Source organism: Triticum aestivum, chromosome 1B (genome assembly GCF_018294505.1).
Source record: "Triticum aestivum cultivar Chinese Spring chromosome 1B, IWGSC CS RefSeq v2.1, whole genome shotgun sequence".
Lineage (NCBI taxonomy): Eukaryota > Viridiplantae > Streptophyta > Magnoliopsida > Poales > Poaceae > Triticum > Triticum aestivum.
The window spans coordinates 533,119,676-533,138,172 of NC_057795.1; the positions used below are offsets into that span (position 1 = coordinate 533,119,676).

The 18,497-nt window shown below is 48.1% G+C and overlaps 1 protein-coding gene across 1 annotated transcript; it reads left to right on the plus strand.

Moving 5' to 3' along the window:
• Positions 1 to 9,863: 9,863 nt before the first annotated feature.
• On the plus strand, positions 9,864 to 17,759 carry LOC123136687 (UTP--glucose-1-phosphate uridylyltransferase 3, chloroplastic). The gene is made up of 17 exons (XM_044556162.1): positions 9,864 to 10,636; positions 10,920 to 11,079; positions 11,205 to 11,354; positions 11,482 to 11,643; positions 11,800 to 11,972; positions 12,060 to 12,126; positions 12,274 to 12,440; positions 13,010 to 13,168; positions 13,631 to 13,722; positions 13,823 to 13,917; positions 14,475 to 14,552; positions 15,402 to 15,497; positions 16,462 to 16,536; positions 16,613 to 16,704; positions 16,791 to 16,953; positions 17,028 to 17,088; positions 17,363 to 17,759. Exons 1-17 carry the CDS (start codon positions 9,957 to 9,959, stop codon positions 17,473 to 17,475), a joined length of 2,583 nt encoding a protein of 860 aa, XP_044412097.1. The 5' UTR covers positions 9,864 to 9,956; the 3' UTR covers positions 17,476 to 17,759.
• Positions 17,760 to 18,497: the final 738 nt, after the last annotated feature.

Sequence of the window (18,497 nt, forward strand, 5' to 3'; positions counted from 1 at the left end):
GGCTTCAATGACGATGAGTCCGGCGCGCATAATGTTCGGCATTGCAAGGCGGGTTCCTCCTTTGAATAATCCAGAGAAGATTGTGAACACCAGGATATTGTCCGGCTCTGCAAAATAAATTCCACATTCCTCCGTAGAGAGAATAATATATACACAAGTTCAATCTGCTAACGTATTTTGCGGCGTGACGTCACACCACTACCAAGCCTTTACTTGAATCGTTTTTTATTATACCACCTCAACGCGTTTAGCGAAGCGGTTTCCTTGGCACGTCTTGTCGAAGCAGAGATCGTGTTCCCCTTATTCCGGGATTCTCATCAATACGGACGTGGGTAACCCAACCGCGCCCGTCGCCACGCCTCCTCTATCGAAGGTGAATCCCAAACGGTCACGGAGACGGCTCTTGGTATTCCCCTTCTTTATAACAGGACCAAGGCTCGTTCTTTTCTTCAATCTTCCACCGAATCTTCTCCTTGCTCCAAGTTCCAACACCCAGAGCCCCAGATTCGAGCGCTTCGGATCATCAACAATGTCCGGCTCCGACCTCCAGGGCCGGTGGATGCCCTCCTCCGTTACGGAGGAGGACGTGCAAAAGCTGCGAGAAGCCAAGTACCTGTCCTACGAGATCTCGCACAGGCTGCCCGCCGAAGGGCAGGCCATCCCCACCCCCGAGCCCGGCGAACATGTCGTCTTTGTATCCCACCTCCGTCGGGGCTTAGGCTTCCCGACGGATCCTTTTGTGAGAGGGCTCATGTTCTACTACGGGTTGGAATTCCACGACTTGGCTCCGGAGTCCATCCTCCATATCTCCGCATTCATCATTGTCTGCGAAGCCTTCCTCCACGTCACCTCCCACTTTGGCCTGTGGCTGAAGACCTTCAATGTGGAGCCGAAGATGGTCGGGGGGCGTCGAGCTGAATGCAGCGGGGCGGCCATAAACAGGAGGGCCGATGCCCCGTGGCCGAAGGGCTCCTTCCAAGAGGAGCTCGGCTTATGGCAGCAGGAGTGGTTCTATATCACCGCTCCGAGGGGCAGCAGGCAGAAGCCGCCGCCTCCGTTCCGCTCGGGACCTCCACGACGGCTGATGTCATGGGTCAACCAAGGGCTCAATTGGGGGCCGTCAAAAGACGTGCCCCTATTGCAGGGTCGGATTCGAGACCTCCAAACGAGGGAGATCGATCTGGTCGTGGTGATGCAGGTTATGCTAATTAGGCGTCTCCTGCCCTGCAAACGCCGTCCTCTCCTGCTATGGGAGTTCAATCCGGAGGGACCGCGGATTCTCCAACACTTCATGGGTATGACACCCGTGGAGATGTACAAGTTGTTCTTCGGACCACAAGTGGTGTGTCCGGAATTGACCGAGGATGCCGGCCTGAGCTGCAATCTCCCGGATACTCAAGTAAGTAGCTCAGTGTCCGGACGTACCATTTGTTTGCATTTCTTCGATTCGCCTTTTAACCCATTATCCTTCAGCAGGAGTGGATAGCGCAAGCAAAGCTGATACGGTGTCCGGCCCCCCTCCCAGAGACCGCACCGGAGCCCGTGCTGGTCAGAATGTTGGAGGTTGCGCCTTAGGAAGAAGGCGAGGGGGAAAATAGAGGAGCTACCGTCCCGCCCAAAGGGGCGCTTGAAGAAGGGGGGATCGAGAATCCCTCCCTCCAGGGGGAGAAGAGGACCGCCTCCGAAGACCCGGAGGCCAAAGCCCCTAAGCGGGGGAAGAAATCTTCGCCGGAGGGTCCTGCGTCCGGGGAGGCCCCGGCCGCACAGTCTTCTCTAAAGAATCAGCCCTCTAGCGAGCCGTGAGTAAAGAAAAAGGGGAGTTCATCAATAAGAAACATCCCTTATTTGTGCTTCTGAAGATAACCGAAATTTTTACCTTGTAGTTCGGATCTGCGACCATCTCAGATGAGCTCGTCTTCGGGGGATCTTCGTCCGGAGATGATGGAGAGCGAGACGCCTCCGTTTGCTGCGCCATCGGATATGGCGGATGAGCCTGAAGTGTCGTCACGGAGGGTATCCCCGAGTCCGGCAGAGCCGAAGAGTTCGGCGCCGACTAGTGTTCGGCCGGGGGAGCTGAAGGATTTGCTCGAGAGGGCGTCCGTCTCAGAAGATCACCGTGCATTGATGCGCATGGTGATTGGAAGGATTTCGTCCGCCGAAAGCGGATTGCATAGTGCCGTCCGGAGTTTGCTGGCGGGGTTCGAGGTACGTAAAAACGACGCGCCTTTTTGACAGTTTTGCACATAAAAGTGCGCCCTGTATAGATAGTAGCCCCTGAGACTCGGTAGGTTGTCGAAAGCGACAGCGTGCCGAGGATCAAAATCTTAGGTATTGAATGTCGCCCTTCCTATGCGGGTGGCGGATAGTCCGGGGGCTAACCGGACTGATGGGGTTGCTGAATTAATGCGGCAACTCGATGTGGCGGATGCAGACATCTCGCTAGTCAACAAGCGACTTGACGAGTCGCAAGGTAAATTGGTTCTCCGCAGTCACCTTTTAAGGGAGAAAAAGCCCACCTCTTACAATATTTATGCTTGACGCGGATGGTGCTGCTGCTGTGGAGAGCCTTCGGGCAGAACTTGCTCAAGCCAAGGAGCAGGCCAGAAGGAGTGATGCGGCTGCCTCGAAGGCGGCCGAGGAGTTAGAAGCCGAAAGGGCTGCACACTGCCGAAGCAGGGAAGAGATGGCCGAATTGGCCGTTAAATTGAAGGATGCTACCGACCGCAATGAGGCTCTTGAAAAGGAGCGTCTGTCGGAGCTAGAAGACCTCGGGAAGGCCATCGCCGAAGCCAAGGATGCCCATTCTGCAATGCGGGCTATGAAGGAGGAGCCGCGTCAGGCCGGAGACATTGTGGCTGGCAAGCCTTTTCTGCTACGCCGCAGGTTTACGGATCCAAAGTATGTCCAGCTTGGCCAGCTGTGGGGTCCGGAGGATCCATATATGGACTTGGCGGCGAGTGCGGCGGATGCCGTTGTGCACTTCCGAAGCCAGAAGGATCACCAGACGGAAGAGCTATTTTGGTCTCAATTCCATAGTTCGGATCGCTCACTTCCGCTGACCGATCGGTTAACCGAATGGGCTGAACTGAATAGGTTGTCCGGACTTTCCATGACGGATATCGTGACTCATGTCTGGCCGGAGAGGCCCAAGCCGACGAGCTATTTTGGCTTATTGCAGCAGTTTCTTGGGGCGGTGCCGCATATCAAGGAGATGAAGCGGTCGGCCTGTATAGAGGGTGCGTGGATGGCCCTTGCCCGTGTGAAGACACATTGGACAGAGATGGATGCCGCCGCTGTTGCAACCCAGGGTTCGGACGAAAGCCGGTTACCTGCCGAGCACTATTTTGGGGAAGTTATGCGTGGTGCTCGTGTAATAGAGTCGCAGTGCTCGAAAAATGTCACGTTCAAATGAACGTTTGTAAGACAATGGTTATGATGTAATCGCTTTTTATACTTGTGCATTCCAAGTATTTAGATATCTCCCATGCGGCCGTTTATGTATACGTGTGTATAACCTGAAAGATGGCAGTCTTCGGCTTCAGCCCCCACGCACAAGGTGCGGGGGTGTTCGCAAAAATAGCGCGTTTTCACACTTAATCCGATGTCTCGGTCCTGTTGAGGAGGTGGTAGCGTAGCAAACGAGGCAATCCGGACTATGATGCTTTATCACTTTCACTTAGCCATTGGAGTTCGAGGGTGGGGCTACGATATAGCCCCTGGGGGCACCGCGCTCTCCGAATTCGGGGCGCGTGTGTGCCTGACCGGGAAACGGTCCTTCGTTAAAGCGGGGGAATTCTAAACATTCCGGTTGTCGATTGAGTGGTTGACCAGTCTCTCGCTGTACCATGATAGTCAGTTTTCGGCTTTCTCTACTGAGGTGCTCGCCCAGCCGAACTGGGGCACAATCGCAGTAGTTCTCCTAGTGCTGCGTTAGCCGATGATACGGAACGTAAGGCAGCAAAACACAGGAGCCGGGCAAACCCAACATTTGACCAAAGACATGATTCGGAGCTGATGCATATAAGGCCTAACTCGAGACGCCGAACACTCCCTAAGGTGTTCGGTCTTTATAATAATGGGCAGAACAAAGCCCTAAGCCCCTAGTGTCCAGGTACGGGCAAGGTCATCTGATGCGGCCAATGCCAAAACGTCAGGCTCCACACTGGTTATAATGAGAAGCCAGGGGATTATAGCAACAAGAGACAGTAAAAAAGGTTTACACAGGGTCTTAATCTGAAAAGAATCCTTGCAACGGGTCCCTACTGCACGTCTGCGCCTGTGTCTCCATTGTGCCGTTATCCTGGACGGGTGTGCACGTCGTTCATCTGTAAAAAGAGAGGAACTTAGCTTGAAAGGAAATCGTGCAAAAAAAGGTGTATGAAAATATTAGTAAGTAAAGCGGAGTCTATATTAGCTCATTGTTGCTTACACGCGCAACCCCTTGTAAAGGGGTGTGCGGCTAGGGAGCCCCTAGCTTATTTATGCTGGACTCGTCTATCCGTGTCTGGGGTCTTTAAGTGACCCTCGCAATGAAATGATGCCACGTGGACCGGGCATTTTAAGTGTAAGAGACACGTAATGTGGTATAGCGTTGAAGCGGACAAAAGCTTCACGTCCCAATAGTGCTTGATAGCCACTTTTGAACGGGGCGGCATGAAAGATTAGTTTTTCGCGTCGGAAGTTGTTCGGTGACCCGAACACAACTTCTAGTAATAAGGAGCCTGTGCTTTTGGCGTAAGGGCCTGCCATCACTCCTTTAAAGGGAGTGCGGCTATGTCGAATTTTAGTAAGGTCTATCCCCAACTTGCGGATTGTGTTTGGATATAACAGGTTTAAGTCACTGCCTCCGTCCATCAGGACTTGTGTAAATTGTAGTCCGTCGATTATAGGATCCAATATCAGAGCAGTCCATCCTGCATTTCGAACGCTTCTGGAGTAATCCAGGTGGTCGAAAGTGATTGGTTTTGACATCCAATCTCGAGGTTCCGCTGGGGTGGACCGTGCGCGACCCATCTTAGCAGGTGCCGCATTGTTTTTCCGTATCACATGAAGTGAGTTTACTGCTTTGACTTCTTGTGGGAAAGTCTTTTGTTTTTCGGTGCTCTGCTGGTGGGGTTTCTCATCATCTTCGCTTGATGCGTCGAGCCCCTTGTGTTCGGCGTTGAGTCGGCCGGACTGTTTGAAAACCCAGCAATCTTGGTGGGTGTGATTTGCAGGCCTTCCGGGGGTACTGTGGATTTGACATATCCGATCCAAAATTTTGTTTAAGTTGGATAGCTCATCACTGTTATCCTTAAGAGGCAGTGTTTTGTTGTTTGGCCGCGAGCTTTTGAATCCGGCGTTGACCGCCGTATTCTTTGGGCTTTTTTCTTTATTCTGGCACTGATCCTTTCTGCGCCGTGATTTTTCGTTTCCATCTCTAGTCTCGGATGTACTCGGGTCGCTGGTGCTGCATCTTGCTAGCCAGCTATCTTCCCCTGCGCAAAAGCGGGTCATGAGGCTTGTTAGCGCGGACATTGTTCTCGGCTTCTCTTGGCCGAGGTGTCTGGCGAGCCATTCGTCTCGGACGTTGTGTTTAAAAGCTGCTAAGGCTTCGGCGTCCGGATAGTCGACTATTTGGTTCTTTTTAGTGAGGAACCTGTTCCAGAATTTGCGCGCTGACTCTCCGGGCTGTTGAGTTATATGACTTAGATTGTCTGCATCCGGAGGGCGGACATAAGTCCCTTGAAAATTTGTTCTGAACGCGTCCTCGAGCTCTTCCCAACTTCCAACAGTGTTTTCTGGGAGGCCGCCAGTGCCGAGCTGGCCCTTTGAGCTTGAGGGGTAAATATTTTATGGCGTGGAGATCATCTCCTCTAGCCATATGTATATGTAGTATGTAATCCTCTATCCAGACTCCAGGGTCTGTTGTTCCGTCGTAAGCCTCTATGTTTATGGGTTTAAACCATGCTGGGAATTCATGATCCAGCACCTCATTGGTGAAACATAGTGGGTGTGCGGCGCCCCTGTATTTGGGTGTGTCGCTGTCTTCGAACACTTGACGTGTTGTGATCCTTCCTGGGGCCCTCTCTTTTGGCCCGTAAATGGACCTGGCTGGGCCATCGTTTTTCCCAGGAGCATGGGTCAGGTTGTGTGCGGCGCTGCTTGTAAATTTTGGCCTATCATCTGGCCGTCTATCCGGCCAGGCGGCCTCTTTGTTTTTTGACTGTGGGGGCTCTATGGCTTCCTCGTCAAATTCTGGCAGCAGCTTGCGCTTCGGGTAGCTCTTTGATTGATGGTTATTGCCATATTTGTCTGCGGTCTTGAGTACTTTGCTCCATCTCGTTCTGAGTATGTCTTTCGCTATTTTGAGCTTCCGTTTTTCCTTCTTCAGGCTTCTTGCGGTGGCGACGAGTCTTCCGTGAAGGTTATTATGCTCCGGTGGTATGTTCGGCGTGAGGTCGTCCGGACTGTTGGTTTCGCCGGGAATGGATTGATTATCCGATTCGTCCTGTTCGGGTGGTTGCTTGGTTGCATGTTCGTCGTCCACCGATTTGCCCTGCTCTAACGCTGGGTTATTGGGAATGATGTCTTTGCCGAGGCGGGGCTTGAGGTGGCGCTTGCGTCGCTGTTTTGGTTGTTTATCGGCGGGATTATCCTTTGCCGCGCCCCGATGTTCCTCGTCGTCGCTTCCTTTTGGGGTATCCACCATATATACTTCATGTGCTGGGGTGGTCTTCCAGTGCCCTGTAGGCGCTGGTTCATGTTCGTCTCCGACATCGTCGTCCATACCGTCAATGTCTTCGGAGTCGTAGTCTAGCATGTCGGTTAGATCGTCGACAGTGGCTACAAATTGGGTGGTGGGTGGGCTCTGAATTTCTTCGTCGTCCGCATCCCAACCATCCTGGCCATAGTCCGGCCAGGTCTCTCCGGATAGCGAGAGATGCTTTAGCGAATTTAGGATGTCGCCAAAGGGCGAGTGCTGAAAGATGTCCGCCGCGGTGAACTCCGTGATCGGTGCCCAATCGGATTCGATCAGCAGGGGCGCAAGAGGTTCGGAGTCCGGCAGGGAGTCCGGCACCTCGAAGTCACGAGCTTTATGGGGGACAAGGTCAGAGTTCGGCTCCATCACCGTGGAAGTTGCAGCCCCCGAGGCGGTGTCCAGCCACCGGTCCTCGATCTGGGCGATCGGCTCCGGACTGAGGGCCAGAGCGGATTCGTATGCGGCCACCAAGGCACTGTCCGGCGGCAGAGCTAAATCATGCCCATCGTGACAGCGCGGCACGCTCGGCTGTGGCTCGGGTCCGTCGAAGATCAAGTCCCCGCGGATGTCGGCCGTGAAGTTTAGGCTTCCGAACCTGACCTGATGGCCAGGGGCGTAGCTTTCGATCTGCTCCAGATGGCCAAGTGAGTTGGCCCGCAGTGCGAAGCCGCCGAATACGAAGATCTGTCCGGGGAGAAAAGTCTCACCCTGAACGGCGTTGTTGATTGGAGAAGCCATCGAGCCTATCGGTGACGACACAGAGGAACTCTCAATGAAAGCACCAATGTCGGTGTCAAAACCGGCGGATCTCGGGTAGGGGGTCCCGAACTGTGCGTCTAGGCGGATGGTAACAGGAGACAAGGGACACGATATTTTACCCAGGTTCGAGCCCTCTTGATGGAGGTAAAACCCTACGTCCTGCTTGATTAATATTGATGATGTGTATTACAAGAGTGGATCTACCACGAGATCAAGGAGGCTAAACCCTAGAAGCTAGCCTATGGTATGATTGTTGTAATGGAGGTTATGTCCTACGGACTAAAGCCCTCCGGTTTATATAGACACCGGAGAGGGATAGGGTTACACAGAGTCGGTTACAATGGTAGGAGATCTACATATCCGTATTGCCAAGCTTGCCTTCCACGCCAAGGAAAGTCCCATCCGAACACGGGACGGAGTCTTCAATCTTGTATCTTCGTAGTCTTGGAGTCCGGCGGACGATGATAGTCCGGCTGTCCGGACACCCCCTAGTCCAGGACTCCCTCAAGAGGTTTGAGGCAGCGTCTCTCGTTCTTTGCGGATGACGTGGTGGTGTTTATCAAGCCTGCTTTGGTGGAGCATGAGGTTAGCAAGAGTATTCTCTCCATGTGTGGGGAGGTGTCAGGATTGCGGATTAACATAAGGAAATCAGCTGCCCTCCCGATAAGATGCAACGATCAGGAAATCACCATGGCAAGTCAGGAGTTGGGCTGCCCACGAGGGTCGTTTCCAATCAAATACCTGGGTCTACCTCTGACCTTGAGAAAGCAAACACCGGCTCAGTTGCAGTTCTTGGTCGATCAAATGGCTAACTGCCTGCCTAAGTGGAAGGCAGCCCTTATGCCGAAAAGTGGACGGCTTACTTTGGTCCAGTCTGTGCTATGCGCCATGCCCATTCACGCAATGATGGCGCTGGATCTCCCATTGAAGACCATCGCTGCGATGAACAAGGTGTGTCGAGGTTTCCTTTGGTGCAGGAGGGCCACTGCCAACGGTGGAAACTGTGCTGTCGCATGGGACTCGGTTTGTACACCGAAATGGGCTGGTGGATTGGGACTACCTAACCTAAGATGGCTCAACGTGGCCATGCAGGCTAGATGGCTTTGGCTGCAAAGGGTGGACACAAGCAGACCGTGGAGCAGTTCAAGATTAGGGCTCCACCGGAAGCGAGACATTTGTTCCAGGCTGTGGTAACGAGCGACGTGCACTGCAGTCTTACCACGCTCTTTTGGGAGGACCGTTGGTTGGATGGCATGATGGTGCAAGACCTTGCGCCTACGATCTATGCCATGGTTCCACCACGCGCAAAAACGTCGAGGCTTGTTGCCCCGGCAGTTGAGGAAGGTTCATGGGCGCTGGACGTTGGACCGGAAATGGGCGAAGAGGCGTTGATGGAGTTCCTCTCTCTATGGCTTAGAGTGAGCATGTGGGTGCCGGACAGGGGCGTGCCGGATAAGATATCTTGGGCTTGGGAGAAGAATGACAACTCTTCGGTGCGGTCGGCTTACGCGGAAAAGTTTTGGGGCCGTACGGTGGAGCCAATGGCGGAGATGACTTGGACCTCCAGGGCGCCCACCACTTGCAAATTCTTCACCTGGCTGGCCCTTCGAGACTGGTGTTGGACCTCAGATAGACTTGCGAGGAGAGGGCTGCCGCATCAGGATGCCCGCCCCCTGTGCGACCAGGAGGACGAAACAATCAACCACGTGCTTCTTACGTGCGTGTTTACTAGATCAACGTGGGCAGTGGTTTGTGAGGCGTTGGGAAAGCCGGAGTGGACGCCGACGGTTCAGGATTCCCTGCACACTTGGCTTCGGGATAGGCAGGGGCCATCTAACCTACGACGCAGGGATCTTCATACCATCTTCATACTTACGCTCTGGGAACTGTGGAAGCATGGTAATGCTATTGTTTTTGACAGAGCATCACCGTCGAGGGAGGTGCTTCTAGGTAGAGTTCGTACTGAAGGTTTGTCCTGGTCGGTAGCCGGGAAGTTTAAGGGGAATGTCGACCCTTTCTTCCATAGGTTGCATAGGTGGATGAGTAGTGAGGAGTAAATGTAAGAATCTTGTATGATCTTGGTGGAGGCATTCTTTTGCCTTTCTTCTTTAATAAGTACTAGTATATAATATGCACACTCGTGCATATTTGAGAAAAAAAAGAAAAAAAATCTGTTCTAAATTCAAGGCTCAGCCCACGGGTTCATCCGAACATCGCATTCCAGTTTCCAAATGTGTAAACACGGCCGACGCGCGGAGCGAATATACCCACCACCCCGTCCGCCTCGTGTCTCGTCTCCGCGAGCAGGTCGGCCGCGCGAGGGATATGCAGATGGCACCGTAACCGTATCGCCCGGGAGCATATCCCCCTCCCGTTTCGCTCTCACCGAGCTCCTCTTATCCCCCCTCTCGCTCTCTCCCGCCTCTCCGCCCCACCACCACATTCCACTGCATCCATGGCCTCCCCCTCCCGCCCGGCGCTCCCTCCCCACCTCCGCCTCCTCTCCCCGCGCCAGCTCCCTCCCCTCCGCTCGCCTAGACGTCGCGGCGCGGGCAGCCGCGTCCTCTCCTCGCTCCCCTCCCCGTCCCCGTCCCCGCCCTCGCAGCAGCGCGTCTCCACCGCCTCGCTCGAGCACGGCCCCGGCCCCGGCCCCTCCGCCGAGCAGCAGCCGCGGCCACACGACCAGGCGCTCGCCGCGGAGGTCGCGCGGCTCTCCGCGGCCCGCGCGCGCCTCCGCGCAGCGCGCTGCCTCGGCGACAAGCTCCGCGCGCTCGACGCCGAGCCCCGCGTCGCGGCCTTCTTCGGCGACGCGTCCAGCCGCGGGGTCCTGGGCGGCCTCCGGCCCCGGGAGGCGTACCTGCTCAAATGCCTCGTCGCGGCCGGCCAGGACCACGTGCTCGGCGCGGAGCTCGGCTGGGCCGGCGGCGGCCACGAGCGCCACCGCAATGGGAGCGGGGGCGGGAGCGCGCTGAGGGAGGCGCTGTACAGCCTGGCCGATCTGGTCGGGAGGTGGAGCGAGGAGGGGGCGGCGAAGGACGAGGCCGGGAGCGGGGAGACGGAGCTGCTGCTCGGACGGCTGCTCAAGTTTCTCGGAGACATCGAGGAGTTCTACGACTGCGTTGGAGGCATCATCGGGTGAGTGAGCATCGCCTCTTTGTCTGCACCGCTAGAGCCTAGAGAGTTGGAGACTCGGTACACGGCCGGCCAAGCTCCATGCAAGTGCTGCCAAATATGGCCCTCGCTTAAACTTGAAGCTACTATTAACTGCCGACTGGCAAGTGAGCTGATCGCCTATTTGCCATAACTTGTCTGTCCTACTCTGGTCTTCGTAGTTAAAACTTCCATTATTTGAACCATTTCATCTACTAGCTTTGATCTTCAAATTTCAAATAGTATTTCTGATATTGCTCTGCTCCAGCTACCAAATTATGGCGTTGGAGCTGCTTTCGGTCTCCAAGTCCAAGGACAGCAAGCACCGGCATAGCAAAGACAAGTTTGTCGACTTCCATGTTCCCACTGGACTTAATCTATTGGAGGATACAGAATATGCATCTCAAGCTGCCATGTGGGGAATCGAGGTTATTACGGATGCCACATTAACTAAGATTTGTGACAGAGGACATTGACATTGTTTTTTAATAATGTCATTCCCCCTTACATTGACATTGCTCAAGGGTACGTACTGAAATATGATCATTTCTAGGGTTTGCCAGAACTTGGTGAAATTTATCCAATTGGTGGTGCCGGTGACCGTCTTGGTTTAATGGACTCAGATACCGGTGAATCCCTTCCTGCCGCATTGCTTCCTTACTGTGGAAGATCTCTACTGGAAGGACTGATGCGAGATCTGCAGGTACTTGTGTTTTGTATAGAAAACTCTAATTTGGGTACATTTTTTTACCAAAGAATTGCTTAAAATAATGTACTTAGGTGCCATGGACACTTGGATAATATCTTGTATGTACTGAATTTTATGACAGGCTAGAGAGTTTCTCCATTTCAAGATCTTTGGGAAACAATGTATAACCCCTGTGGCGGTCATGACAAGCTCTGTGAAGAATAACCATGAACATATAGTTGCCATCTGTGAAAGACTTGAATGGTTTGGTAGAGGCCGTGAGAACTTCCGCTTGTTTGAACAGGTATATAATTGGAGACTTCTGGCATTATCTGTTCATTTGTGTGCATTTCTATTTAGTACAATCGTCAGTTACACATTCTGCCCAGAACTTCTGTGGAGTTCTAACTAAATCTTTAGATCATCGAGTTCTAACTAAATTGCATCATGGCTTTTCTAGCCCTTGGTGCCTGTAGTAAATGCTGAAGATGGCAAATGGTTAATCAGCGAGTCACTTCTCCCTGTGGGTAAACCCGGTGGTCATGGCGCTATTTGGAAGCTTGCTTGCGATCGAGGTGTATTTGAATGGCTTTATTGTCATGGCAGAAAAGGTGCAACTGTTCGTCAAGTCAGGTTATCTGAACAGCATCTGTTTTTCTCTGTTGTGTAAAGAATTGTTTGGAAGGGGGAATAACTGTCAACCTCTTTTGCTATTTTCAGCAATGTTGTTGCTGCAACTGATTTGACGCTGATGGCATTGGCTGGAATAGGCCTGCGTCACAATAAGGTAAGAAAAATGCGGATTTCTCTTCTGAGTAGCTCACATTAGTTACTAATATTAACCTCGACTATGCTATCTATTTTGCACCTCCGGATTGTATTATGGATTTTTTTAATCTCTACATATGCTGACATATAGCATATCGTACCTCAGAAATTAGGTTTTGCATCTTGTGAGCGAAGACCAGGTGCTACGGAAGGGGTGAATGTTCTTATTGAAAAACAAAACCTTGATGGGCTCTGGGAATATGGTATCACTTGCATCGAGTACACTGAATTTGAAAAATACGGCATATCAGAACCTACAGCAACGAATGGCAGGTAACGCACATATTATCCCAAAGTGCGCACCCCGTTTAAATACGACGAGGGCCCCAATTGCATACCTTTATTCTGCTCCTGATGCTTTACCCATTCCCTCCAGTTTTTGTGTGTCATATGCTCTTCATGGTGAATTTAATATTGTAGAAGCGTAAGCTATACTCTTTTGTTCTTAGCTACAAAAGTCAGTTTTTATATGTATCCTATGAAGCTGTCACCGAGATTGACACTAATTAAAAAAGATCCAGAAAAATGTGAGTAGCCAGGTTATGTTACCTTGAATTCTGAGAAGTATAAATGCACGTCTTTGCATTCTTGTATATAGATTTACGTCAAGTTACTGTTGCAAGATGGCAATCATTTGTTAGTACCATAGTGATGTTGATCCGGTTGCATATGATGTAGCTTCAAACACCCTCTTTCTCAGCTTCATTTTTTTTGCAAAGGATGTGTTTCTCAGTTTTTCCGGTTTGGTTGGATGCAGTGATGTTTCCTACCACTAAGATTCAGTCCTTTTGTGTGCATCAGTATCTATCTTCCTCAAATCATCTCGGCTTTTGTTAATTTAGTTTGCAGGCTAGCTATCCAGCAAATACAAACATTCTATATGTTGACCTGCAAGCAGCGCAGGAAGTTGGATCACGGAAAAATGCTAGCTGCTTACCAGGAATCGTGCTAAATTTGAAGAAGGCAGTATCATATGTGGATCATCTGGGCTTTGAGTGTAGGTACTTGCTTTCCAGTAAATTCCCTACGCACTTCTGGCCTTTCTGTATTCCTAGTGTTGAGTTCTCTACACTTGTAATCTTATCACTTGGGCTTATAATGTGAAACATATTATTAATCGCACAAAGATTTCAGTGGGTGGGCGGCTACTTAATATGCTTGCTATATCATTTATGTACTGAAGGCTTGCTTGGTTATGTCGGCATAAATGCGTTGCATATTGCTTGGTAGCTGGTGTGGGAAGGGCGACAATATGACTGCAGCTAAGGCAGCGACAGTTAATTCATGGAAAATTGCAAAAGGCCCCTACACACGCAAAAAAAATAATTTTGGCCCTTTGAGTTCATGCTAATACAAAACTGCAATGGGACTGGGGGGAAATCGAACTATATACCTGTTACAATTAACTGATTTATTATGATTCACTAACTTATTTCTGCTACATCATTTTTCCTATGTGACAGCGCTGCGGGTGGCAGGCTAGAGTGCACAATGCAAAACATAGCAGATAATTTTATGAACACATATAGCTACAGGTGCAGTGAAGGAATAGAAAGTATGTAAGTAGTTTCATATTTGCTTCCCATGTAATCATGTCTGTATCCAACTACCTGTCTTTTTGTGTCTCGGGTTTTTAGTAACCTCGTACTTAACAGGCGAGTTCGACACGTTCATTGTGTACAATGAAAGGAAAAAAGTCACTTCATCAGCTAAAAGGAAGCTGAAACCAGAAGACAGATCATTGCACCAGGTCAATATCACACTATGCAATCCAAATGGATACTCATGTTGCTGCACGCAAATTATGGGATTCTAAACTTCTACCTAACTTGGTGTACCTTCTAAAACCTAAAGGGTTTCATTAAAGCTTATACTTTCTACCTCTCATGAATTCATATATATGATATATTATCATTTTTACATTTCTGAGTTAGTATATATATTCTATATCTGTCTGGTGTCTGAAACTATCTCTCTGACAGACTGAAGACCCACACTTAATTTTATACTGATTGCGGAAGTAAAAATTTGACTGTTGTCACGTTAGTGTTACTGTATTTTATGTTTAGTAGGCCAGCGCTTAGCAAGGTTTTCAGCATCAGGATACTAGGCAGTATCATTTTTTAGTTTATAGGATTAGGTCGTAGTATCACTATGCTATGAGATTTTTATTCTCAAGTATAATTAATAGCATGTGAGAGGCTTCTGGTACTGCTACGTTTTTATGACATACTAGGTTGTAAAGCTTGACCATAACAGCTGGAAAAAAATAATCTTGACTTGTGTTTACGATTTGTTTGTGTACAGACTCCAGAGGGTTCACTCCTCGACATTATGCGCAATGCTCATGATCTTCTTTCTAGCTGCAGCATAGAGGTTCCAAAGGTAATTGTACTTCTGTGCTCTGTTTTGTGATCTTATTTTCACATGTAACGTGGAAGGCATCCCATGTGGTATTTTCTCACTTTAGTAAGCAGAACCGATTGGTATTAGCTTCGGTTGGAGTTTTAAAAAAAGAGAGCTGCAGCTTGTCAGTGCTGGACTTGTCATTATGGTTCCGTCCGGCAGTAGTATTTTTGCTAGTATTTTGAAACTTCAGTGCCCTCTTCATCTTTGCAAAATTATATTACCCAGTAAACCAGTAATATTTTGAATATTATGTACTGACTTAAACTGCGTTCAGTCATATCCGTAGCATATGCTAAGCTATTACCTTCAGAAGAATAGTCCTAAATGCATTTACATATGTTCATCTGATTTACTACTGCGAGATAGACCAATGAAATCGGAAAAAATTAGCCATGCAGTAAAAAAAAAGTGAATTCCTGGAGCATTCCCTCATCTGAAAAATGTTATTTATATGATTAGTTAATATGAAACAATGCAAGTCAGTGACTTATACCACTACTCTTTGGAAATGAAAAGGACACAGTGATTTTCCAGTGCATACATTTTCCTATACTATATTCAAACTTCATACATGTTATTCTTAGTTTATCTGTTTCCAAGGAAAATAATAGAATATTCTAGATCTCATGAGGTGTCTTTCTGAAACTTAAATGAATGAACGTATTACATACTATTTGCTATCTAATTTACTGTATACTATCTAATGTCATAATCTTTTGAATTGTTCTTCAGTTTTCTGGTTAAAGATAATAGTGAGTGCATGAGTGCACCATTCGGTACCAGCTTTTATCATGCCTTGACATATCTTTTTACTTATCAATTCAGGTCAAAGACAATAATGAGTACTTGCATTCTGGGCTACCATTTCTCATATTTCTTCATCCTGCTTTAGGTCCATTTTGGGATATCATAAAGCAAAAGGTATGTTACTTCAAAATTAAATGGGTAAAACATGATAGCCCTAGCCTTTTCATCTCTTCACTAATGCATTAGTTTCTCGACATGATATATATTGAGCTTCCACTGGTGGAGCATAGTTGAGAGTGGCAAATTATTTTCCCAGGTCTCCTTAGTGCCCCGCATTCAAGGTTTACGAGTGGACGAGTTGTTTTTTTGGTTGAGACTCATATACTAATCATGACTAATCAACACTAGTCGACACTGAAGTTGCAACTCATAGACTAGTTGACGCTGAAGCGTAGTCGGCCCTGGAGTTGAGACTCATAGACTAGTCCTTGGACTTATAATCCACCACATTACATGTGTGCAAAGATATAGGCCAGCAGCGTATAAATTTGATTCCCAGAAAACAAAAACAGCTTATAATCTTTTGAATGAAAACAAAAACAGCTTATAATCATGATATAGTGATATGCCTCGTTTATCTGCATTTAGCTCTAGATTTGTACTTTAGAAAGTCAGTTGTTTCAGCCTGAAAACACATACTCCCTCCGTTCCTAAATAATTGTCTTTCTAGATATTTCAACAAGTGACTACATACGGAGCAAAATGAGTGAATCTACACTCTAAAACATGTCTACATACATCCGTATGTTGTAGTCCATTTGAGATGGCTAGAAAGACAATTATTTCGGAACGGAGGGAGTAGATAACACAATATCGAAGTGTAATGCACATGAAGTGTAAAACACTATGCTGCTGTCTGGTGCCATGACATGTTCCTTCTATATGAACGGTGTGTGCAATGGACAAGCCGTCCCTTGTGAAATATCTTTTTACATGACTTTCATGTTTAGTTGCCAGTGCTTACAATCTTACAGTCTAAAACTCTGTTCTATATGCGTCATTTTATTTTTTCTAGCTATGTGCTTAGTTGCTTTTGATGGCCATGATTACTTCAATATCTAGTTTTCCACACATGCAGTTCATAGGTGGCTCCATCTCTAAAGGTTCAGAGTTGCAAATAGAGGTGGCAGAATTTCTATGGGAAGATGTTGAGGTAACCATTAAAACAGATGATTAGCATGTATTTGCCCCATCATATGTCTGACTGAATTTATTGATTTTAATTTTAGCTGGATGGGAGCCTTATTATTCTAGCTGATAACATTATGGGCTCAACAAAGAGGAACACTCATGGTGAGCAAATACTACACTATGGAGCCAGGTATCGTCTACTCTAAAGCACATATTCTCTGAAGCACGCATCTATCATGTATGGATGAAAACTCTGAATTCCATGTCTGGTGAAAGGTGTGGGAGATGCAAGCTGCAGAATGTTAAAATTGTGAACGAAGGGATCAGCTGGGATTCTCCCAGTAATGTCTATTGGCAGCATCATGTTGAAAGATCAGAATCTTTAAAGATTATTCTTCATGGAAATGCAGAATTCGAGGCGAAAGATGTTCTCTTGAAGGTGCAATTATTAAGAAGTGTGAATTTCCTTTCCCTCCTTTTCCTTCTTATAATCTGATTTCCTTGTTCTACCAGGGTAACCATATGTTTGAAGTACCCGATGGTCATAGAATGTGCATCCTTCAGAACGAAGCAGGTTTGTTGGTTCATGTACCCTACTTTCTGGTTCAGAAAAGATTGTGTGCAAGCACATCCTCCCGTTTCCCCCTTAGGTTCATAACACAACAAAATAATATACTTAAAACCTAAATTTATCGCTTATATCATTATCTTTTATTACCACTGCGTTGTACTCCCTCCGTCCCATAATGTGAGACGTTTTTTGACACTAACCTCTTATATTTAGTCACAGAGGTAGTAGCTTATATCATGCATCTGATATTTCTCAATGAATTATCTTTGTCCATCAGGGTTTGTTGTCAAGTTAGACCCTATAAAGAAGGAGATGATGGACAGCGGAACGTGGTACTGGGAGTACACGGTAGATGGCGCCCATGTGAAGTTGAATATGGTAGATCCGTGAGGAGATAGTACCAAGTGTAGATTCTTGACTCATTGATTCCGGCTAGGTAAATTATGCCAAGAGCACGTTTGACGAATAGTTTGGGTAGATGAAATCCAGCTTCTAGTTGCTGTTGTATAAGGTAAAAGAAGGGCCGTATAGACTGTTGTACAGTGGACTCTGGACTGCATATCAAAGCCTGCTCTTCAGCCCATTGTTCTCACATTTTAGGATTGATGATGTACATACAAATATACTCAGTATTTCTGAATGTCAAGGAGAATACTCGTTCTCCCCAAGTCAAATGACCCTGTTTATATCTACTTGCACTCTGTAATCTCCTCGCTTTAAGTGAGTGATGCACATACAAAAGACGTTTCTCAATGTTGAGAAGAGTACTCATTCTCCCCAAGTTCTCAAAGGCTTATTCCTACAATGGAGAAGAAATCTTCTTTTTTTCGTGTCAAAACTGACACCATTATTGCATAGCCAAAGAGCCCAAGCCCAACGTATGGTTGCCGTCTGCACCCGGATATGTGAAGTACTCCCTCTGTAAACTCATATAAGAGTGTTTAGACCACTATTTTAGTGATCTAAACGCTCTTATATTAGTTTACAGAGGGAGTAGGTTTTTTTACTGATATCATACAACCAGTTGACAGAAAATCAACACAGACGTTATGGGGTGGATATATATTTGAAGCCATGAAAATGGACCAGATAGCTCAAGGATTCGACACAAAACAAGTGATGTTTGATTGGCTCATCTAGACCAACAGAAGAGGAGCCCTGCGCATTTTATTTAAGAGGCACAGCATTGCTCCAACCACTGGGCTAGAAGCTAGATGCCCATCCACATGCACAAGTCTTACTATCTTGCCGGTTGCGACGTGCAAGGTTGTCCCTTGTAAAGATGACCCCTCGGTATAAAAACTAGAGAAAGTCACAATATTTAAAGTGATCTTGAGCTTCCATAATTTTATTCCTACTTATAGGAACATCACAGTGACAAGAGGTAAAGAGCCGAACATAACAGAGTTAAC

What these genes read in the sequence shown, in the direction of transcription:
- LOC123136687 (XM_044556162.1), top strand. Translation starts at nt 9,957, where the DNA reads ATGGCCTCCCCCTCCCGCCCGGCGCTCCCTCCCCACCTCCGCCTCCTC. An exon ending in ACTTCCGCTTGTTTGAACAG is followed by an intron (nt 11,644 to 11,799) that starts GTATATAATTGG and finishes TGGCTTTTCTAG; the next exon opens with CCCTTGGTGCCTGTAGTAAA. An exon ending in CGAAAGATGTTCTCTTGAAG is followed by an intron (nt 16,954 to 17,027) that starts GTGCAATTATTA and finishes TTGTTCTACCAG; the next exon opens with GGTAACCATATGTTTGAAGT.